Raw genomic sequence first — 8,852 nt, forward strand, 5'->3', positions numbered from 1 at the left:
GAACCAACAGACTTGTGCAATCTGATTATCGTCTCCGTACTGCTACGCCCTGATATTTCTATATATGGAAATACGTTTACCTTCAGGAAAAGACAAGAAATTGGTGACGTTGCGAGACGTTGCGAGAGAGAACCCTGCACTTCTGAGGCAAGAAAGAAACAAAGTCTGACTAAAGAAACTGAAACAACTGTGTACAAAGAAAAGGCACAGCTCTACAAAGAGTTTCCATGAGATTCCAAATAGCATTTCCCCAGAGACACTCACTGTGACTCATGTGGGAGAAAAAAAAGCTTGGGCATCAAAGTTGACATGAAAAAAGGCAAACAGATTACAAGCAAAAGAAGAAAGCAGGTGGAGGACAAGGAGCGTGTGATCTGTCAGCCCGAAATAACAATTTCAAGTCAGTGAAAAAAAAAAAATCCACATTCTTCAGTATCCATGGGATATGCAAAGAAATTATATTGTAAGTAATGACAAGAAAAGAAAGAGCAGACTGCTGACTATAACATAATACTTCAGTAAATGTGCTGTAATCACTGACATTGTTCCTTTCCTTCTCTATCTGCAGCATACAGCGTCGACTGTCTTTGCAGCTGCCCATCCTCCATCATGCCTACTTACCTTCCATAGGAGGGGTAGATGCTAGCTGCACCAGCCCTAATGGCAGCCCTGGTTCGAGCCCAAGGCACAGACACATGCCCCCCTCCTACCGGGTAATGGTCTCTGGCCTGTGAGCTTCATTCACTCCCCCACCTGGCTCTTTGCAGAGGAGACATATGTGATTCTTTTTTTCTACAATAGACTGATATCATCAGCGTAAGTGCGTATTTTGTCTCGGATCAAGGAGGACAGGGAGAGAAGGGAGGGGGGGAGGGGGGTTCACTCTTCATACCTCTTCACCTTGGTCTTCTTGTAAACTGATATCCTCAGTCAGGATGGGGTATGAGGAGACAGAGTGAGCACTGGATGACCCTTAAAAACTCCTTTAATTAACATCCCCTTGTCCATTTGCCCCCCCGCCTGCCTAGGCATATACACATATGCACAGTCAAACACAGATAGGCTATATACAAATACACACACATGCACAAATATAGCGACACCCCAATAGCTGTGGTGGACCAACCCTAATGATGTGTAGCCTTATCTGCTTCAGAGGGGATTGTCTGTTTCTGTTCCTAATCTGTTGTATGTATGTGCTCGCAGCAACACGTGAGTTTGTCATCTAACTTAAGTATTTCACTGCTTCAGTGACTGGATAATGGTTTGGAGATGAGGAATCTGCAACAACCAACAAAAGGAAATCATCAAATTTACTGCTTTACCCTTTCCCAATCTTGTCCAGACATGTAAATATCATCATTTTTAACATTGATGTACTGTAAGCTTTGTATATGCTGTGAATGGACAATTCAGTTGGTTCTAAGCGTGAGGCTTATAACAGAGGCAGGTAGGCATGACAATTTCAGATGAAAAGCGTATAAAACATGGCATCCTACAAATTAGACATATGTATGAGAGATATAGATTTTTGTGTAACTGTTAATCAATTAGCTTGTGGGCAGCAAAGTAAGATACATCAAAGTCTGAGTCACCAAATATCAAAATGCACCAGTGCCCATTTTTCGAAATTTAAGCAACTTGGTTCTTTTTTTATTTTTATTTTGTTTTTTCCACTTTGCTTATCTGTACCGCTATTTTTTGGTTTTATCAGAGATTTCACATCAGACTTTGCATAAGCCTTCATATTTTACAGTCTGCTCAATATGTCTTCAGAAAGCATGTTATACAGAATATCAGTGCTATGCCTTTTAAAAAAGTCTCAAAGGCTGCGTATGTTAGAAAATAGAACGCCATGAGAGTGTTCCACAGATGTCTTGTGTTAATACGCCAAGAAGTGCACACACAAAGACACGCTCATATGAGAGCGCCTCATGAGATCGGGTGCTTTTTCAGACACTGCTTTAGTGACGGGCCTGGTCTTATTGATCCCCACAGATTGGTCTCCATAGACTGTTAAGATGTCCGTCCGATCTAGCCCTTACAGCTAACCGGCACAGTTAAGGGCGATGGGGGAGTCAATGGCACAAAAAGAGGCACAAGACTCTGAAATGAATAAAAAGCTGCTTTGTCAGAAGAGATCAAACTTGAGAAGTGATGGTGGAAAGGATGTAGGTTTTCCGGTTCCACAGCTAGTCTGGATTAAGCCTGCTGACCTGAATTTCCATGAGTGGTAGTAAAGACAGTAAACACAAGGGAGTCTCAAGTAAAAAGCCCCTACCGACTGTAGCTTACAGTTCCAAGACGGTGATGCCGCCACTGCTGGACACAGTGATACAGCACAGACACAGGGCTTTCTTCACAGATAATATCGAGTGTCATGAAAACCCACTTCACGCTTAGCAACAGTGAACATACCTCAGTTGCTATGGAAATGTAATGTTCAGTGCCGCTGAACCGCATTGAGCACAACGGTCATCGACAGTTTTTTGTAAAACTTTCCTCATGCAGGAGAAAAGCAAGCAATGACTCCGGACAAACAAAGGACTTTTTTATCGAGCGTGAGAAGGTTTGTCCTCAGCATATTGTTTCACCATTGGTGTCTTGGTTTTTAGTTTTTAAGGCGTTTGTTGAGCGCTGTGCCTGTTGTCTTATATTGTAGCCTGCAGGACCCACAGTACATACACAGTGTGGTAAATGCGCTGACCCACAACATTGGCCGCACATCTGTAAAGTGTACAACGTGTCATAGATTAATTTCAATTCCATGCCTCGGCGAACGGGACAGTTTGGGAGTACTTGGCAAATACTCCACTTCAGCTGGAGTGGATCTCTCCTGCGACCGAGTTGGAGCAAGAGACAACCGAGCAGGGACCCGCCTGCTATGGGGACATATCACGGTGACTCCCCCCCTATGAGAGCTCCTCCCCTTCCAGCCCCTGCTTAGTACAGGAGCGGGGAAAACCCTGAGCACAGATACCCAAGGAGTCACAGCTTCTCCTGCACCTTTGCCAACCAGAGAATCACGATCACTTGACAAGTGAGTGAAAGACATGTCAGAGGGTTGGTTCTTCCTTCAGGAGATAAAACAAACCAACCGCACATTTTATATATTACATTAAATGTGATTGTGTACAATTTGCTGATACCCTGATGATGGTGTCCATGTATGGAATATTTGGTATTTGGCTTTCTCAAGACGGCATGAAATAAAATGTATAATTCACAGAGTTACCTCTGTTTTTGCAACTGTTGTGACAAATCCACTCTGTAGTTTCATCCTCTCACCTGCTATTTGGTTTTACGTGTATTTGCTCATGGATTTAGGTTCTCTTAACCTGTTTGATTAGCTCACACACGTCAATGCCAAGATTCTCAGTGGGTAAACTCAACATCATCATATCGAATATGCTACTGGTTTAGCAACAATTCACCGAGGGCAATAAAGTGAAAGTAGTAGCAAACGATCAATCTTAATAAACCACTCCTGGCATTTACCAAATTATCAAATTACTTTTTTTTTTTTCTTTTAGTCCATTCAAAAATACCAAATGCAGATCATCAGTTGTTGTTCGATATATTTTGTAAGGTGCCCTGATTTTTATTCTTTTACGAACCATTTCAATTCTTTTGAACATGAATGAAAAACTGTTCAGCAGATGCAATCGTGGAAGGTCAAGGGCTCATAAATTCCTGTAATGAATAACATCATGCTGATGATTTGTATTTGCCACAGGTCTTTTAAGTTTGAAGATCAAAGTGACATGTACGTATATATATTATATCGTTGTATGTGTCATCATCAGGGTTTCTGGAGAACACAAAACATACATGTCCAAAAATATAGTAATATGACAAATATATTAAGTGGAACAACACAGAGGTCCATACTGTTACTGTTTTGTCGGTTTGATATGTGGTATCACATGGCATTAAGTTCAATTAAGAGTTTAAAATGATAAACAAAACCTATGTTAAATGCAACATGTTTAAGAGGGGCAATAAATTGTTTTCTTATTACAGAAAGAATAGAGAACTATATATATGTATATGTAAAGATCTTTACGTACATTTTCATTTTTACATAGGAAAATGTTTCACAAAATGCCACAAGGATACTTGGAAGTCATTTTTTTTAATTTACAGTATCTGTAACTATGTTATGTACAGATGAGGTCTAGATATGAAGAAGTTGTATAAAATAAGTATCACACTTGGAACACCTGAACATTTTTGGAGCCATTAGTTGTTATGGGGGGGACTTTGGAGAAAAAAAACATTCTTCTTTTGTTGTCTGAATGTTATGGACAGCCTTTACTTTTCACATCATCATTAAATAAAGTGAGACCGAAAATCATGTATTGGTTGTTTTTAATCTTCGTGCATGTCTTGGATGTGGTACAATTACAGTTTTATGGCACAATTTTGATTTAAAGGCAGATCAGTGGTGAAATCAGTTTATGCTTTTAGAAATGCTAGAGATCCCAAATACAGGGTGGGCCATTTATATGGATACACTGTAATAACATGGGAATGGTTGGTGATATTAAAGTCCTGTTTGTGGCACATTAGTATATGTGAGGGGGCAAACTCCTCAAGATGGGTGGTGACCATGGTGGCCATTTAGAAGTCGGCCATCTTGGATACAACTTTTGTTTTTTCAATAGGAAGAGGGCCATGTGACACATCAAACTTATTGGTAGTGTCACAAGAAAAACAATGGTGTGCTTGGTTTCAACGTAACTTTATTCTTTCATGAGTTATTTACAAGTTTCTGACCACTTATAAAATGTTTTCAATGTGCTGCCCATAGTGTTGGATTGTCAATGCAACCCTCTTCTCCCACTCTTATCACACTGATAGTAACACCGCAGGAGAAATGCCAGCACAGGCATCCAGTATCCGTAGTTCCAGGTGCTGCACATCTCGTATCTTCACACCATAGATAATTGCCTTCAGATGACCCCAAAGATAAAAGTCTAAGGGGGTCAGATCGGGAGACCTTGGGGGCCATTCAACTGGCCCACGACGACCAATCCACTTTCCAGGAAACTGTTCACCTAGGAATGCTCGGACCTGGCACCCATAATGTGGTGGTGCACCATCTTGCTGGAAAAACTCAGGGAACGTGCCAGCTTCAGTGCATAAAGAGGGAAACACATCATCATGTAGCAATTTCAAATATCCAGTGGCTTTGAGGTTTCCATTGATGAAGAATGGACCCACTATTGTCGTACCCCATATACCACACCAAACCATCACTTTTGTTGTTCCAACAGTCTTGGAGGGATCCATCCAATTTGGGTTAGTGTCAGGTTTTGTTTGTTAACTTCACCATTCACATAAAAGTTTGCCTCATCACTGAACAAAATCTTCTGCGTGAACTGAGGGTCCTGTTCCAATTTTTGTTTTGTCCATTCTGCAAATTCTGTGCGCCAATCTGGGTCATCCTCGTTGAGATGCTGCAGTAGCTGGAGTTTGTAAGGGTGCCATTTGTGAGTAGCTAATATCCGCCAAAGGGATGTTTGACTAATGCCACTCTCCAGTGACATGCGGCAAGTGCTACGCTGTGGGCTCTTGCTGAATCAAGCTAGGACAGCCACTGATGTTTCTTCATTACTGACAGTTCTCTTGCGTCCACATTCTGGACACAAATCTGCTGCAATGACCCAGTTACTACGTTCACCAGATAGTAACACGCTCCTAACATGTTAACCTCTTCGGGATGTCAATGGCTGTGAACAAAGAGAAAGTTGTAAATAACTCATGAAAGAATAAAGTTACGTTGAAACCAAGCACACCATTGTTTTTCTTGTGACATTACCAATAAGTTTGATGTGTCACATGGCCCTCTTCCTATTGAAAAAACAAAAGTTGTATCCAAGATGGCCGACTTCTAAATGGCCACCATGGTCACCACCCATCTTGAGGAGTTTGCCTCCTCATATATACTAATGTGCCACAAACAGGACTTTAATATCACCAACCATTCCCATTTTATTAGGGTGTATCCATATAAATGGCCCACCCTGTATTTGGGACTCTTCACCTCAGAGTCAAACTTGTGTATTTCTCCACTTGACCATAGTGGTATTTATTCATTTAGCTTGAAGGTGTCAGCTATAGAAATGTCTGACACCACTCAGACAGCCAGGAATTTAAGGAGAACATGTGGCTAAACATGTCACTCCTGGTCTGATTGGGGAGGGGACCAGAGAAAACTACAGAGTCCGACATTGTTTTGGCAAATTTACACACCGATTCAATATTCATTTTATTGACGTAACTGGGTGTCATTACTGCTGACATGAATTATAATTTTACAGAATTTACGTTTACTCTTAGCCAGCAGTTTTAAATTTCCCTCAATGTCGCCTGCTCTGGCCACTGGAAAACAATTGGCTATGGTTGCCGGTGTTTCTAGCTTCTAGAGTTTGATCCCCGGCGGATGTGTCGCTGAGTGGGGGAAAACGGTTAGACACATGAACAGGTTGGTGGTGTACCTGCAGCTTCTGTTTAAGACTATGCTTCCTCTTTACCGTCACCCAGCCGTTCCCTTTCCCCTGCTGCTCGGGGTCTGCCGGGGGGGGGGCCAGCTAGCGGGGCCTACGCTACCTTCGGCTGCACCGCCTATAGGGGCCTGGCTAGCTACAGGTGTATCAAGGGTGTGAAGCAGAGTCTCCAATTCAGTAATCCTGGCCTCCAGAGCTGCAAAGAGGCTACATTTATTACAAGTATCATTACCGCTAAAGGAGGCCGAGGAGTAACTAGATATCTGACACAATGAGCAGGAAAGTGCAGGAGGAACAGGTGAAGAGGCCATGCTGCTAATGAGTCGGCTACAAGGTAAGCTAGCAAAATAGTAAAGACACAGTGAGTGAATACTTAATAAATTAAGGAGTGAGTACACAGAGAGTGTGCTTTGGATGAAGCATATGAAGATTATACTATGAAAAAAGGTATCTAAAAGTGTTTAATTAAATTGCTATGCAGATAAGCTACTCAAACACACCACTGTGTGTTGGAACAGGAACAGGGAGTGATACCCTACCGCAGAGAGTGAACACCAAGTGACAGCCAGTGTGTGGCCACCACAAAAGACAGGATCTTCCTAAGTAGATCCTTGAGTAGCCACCTGGCCAGGAAACAATAGGTGCAAACACTGGTTGGCGACCTGTCGACCATGCACCCTGCCTCTCAACCCATGGAAGCTGGGATAGGCTCCAGACCCCTCCACACGACCGTGAATTGGACAAGCAGAAGAAGATGGATGGATGGTTTCTTTAGTTCACTCATGGCCAAGAGTGTTATTGCCAGCCAAGCTGTGATTCAGAGTAATTTCTACCTATAGACAGCAAAAGTCAAATGTTGGGTAGTTAATGTGCCTTTGAAGCTAATGCTATAATTTCTAATAGCCATTAACCTTATGAACAGAGCTTGTTCTCCAGAATTAAATATATATTGTTATGTACATCAGACTGTGTGAACGGTGACCCATGCATCTACTGTCGTGCATTTAAAAAGTGCGCATAAATGACATTTTCAGTCAGTACTGTGCGATTTAGTAATATGTACTTACAATTTCTAAGCTAATAGCTAAGCTAAGCAGTTATGCTGCTCATAGCGTTACACTTATCAAAAATCGCTCTGATGTTCATTACATACAGAAAACAAAACCTTACTGCCTTTGCTGCACATGATTTGGACTAGATACAAACAAAATAACTTTAATTGCTAAGAAATAAGAAATTGCTGGTATTTCTTCCATCTCCTCCAGTGAATAGTCAGTAAAATGTAAGAACTGCATGTTCATAATAAATAACTAATAAAATCTCCCCTTTACTAAGGGTGTTCAATTCGTCACAGTAGGAAAGTCATGGGGGTGAACAATTAGTTGTAATACTGTGTCAGTAAAACACTTAGCATACACAGAATTAGCAAAAAAAGGCCAATACCACTGTTGTGAAGACAACTGCAGAAACCTCAGCACTGCAGATACAGCAAACATTCAATTTGATTCCAAAGCACAAGAAAGTGTGGATGTGATACACTGGCCAGTCAACATCAAGGCTCTTATTGGCATGCAAAGGGCACACAGTGAAATCTGCTGTCCTCAAACATGAAAGCAAAGTGCAAAGAATAAATATACAAATAAAAGTCTTGTACACTGAGTTTGATAAATAATTGAACCGTGAGAAGAAACCCAGTGGCACACAGGATGAAGGAGAGTTTATTACTGACAGGGTCACAGTGTTTTTGCATTTGCATTTATGACTCATTTAAATAAGCTTGTTTATCATTTGCAAATATTGAGCCTGAACATGGTTGCAGCATTGTGCTCCACACGGAGAACCAATAGAGCGGCCGGTTGCGACTGTGGCTGACTGCATACCATGAACTGACTGTTCTACACCAAGTGCAGCCTTCATTAAGCCTAAATTAAGTCATTAAGTCTAAATGTGAAAAAGTCTTCCCTTCACTCTGCGGTCCATCTCATTCCAAACTGTCTTGACTTGTTTTAGATCAGGTGACTGTGGAGGACAGGCCATCTGGCCCAGCACTCCATCACTCTGCTTCTTGGTTACATAGCCCTTACACAGCCTGGAGGTGTGTTTGGGGTCATTGTCCTGTTGAAAAATACCACAGCATCCTGTCACTGCAGGAGCCATGTTGGTTCAGTGTGCTTTCAATTTTGAATAAATGCCCAACAGTGTCTCCAGCAAAGCACCCCCACACAATCACACCTCCATGGTGGGAACCATGCATGTAGAGATCATCCGTTCACCTTTTCCACATCACAGAAAGACACAGCGGGTGGAATCAAAGATCTCAAATTTGGATTCATCAGACCA

The 8,852-nt window shown here is 41.8% G+C and overlaps 1 protein-coding gene across 1 annotated transcript in view; it reads left to right on the top strand.

Annotated features, from left to right (window-relative positions):
- Nucleotides 1–4,346, top strand: part of gabbr2 (gamma-aminobutyric acid (GABA) B receptor, 2) — a 196,123-nt gene extending 191,777 nt beyond the window's left edge. Inside the window, exon 19 of the mRNA XM_006787722.2 lies at nt 569–4,346. Within this exon, the coding sequence (XP_006787785.1) occupies nt 569–734 (166 nt within the window). The 3' untranslated portion in view covers nt 735–4,346. The remainder of the gene's footprint in view (nt 1–568) is intronic.
- Nucleotides 4,347–8,852: the final 4,506 nt, after the last annotated feature.

The sequence above is a fragment of the Neolamprologus brichardi genome, chromosome 22 (assembly GCF_056152115.1).
Source record: "Neolamprologus brichardi isolate AB-2024 chromosome 22, ASM5615211v1, whole genome shotgun sequence".
NCBI classification, from domain to species: Eukaryota; Metazoa; Chordata; class Actinopteri; order Cichliformes; family Cichlidae; genus Neolamprologus; species Neolamprologus brichardi.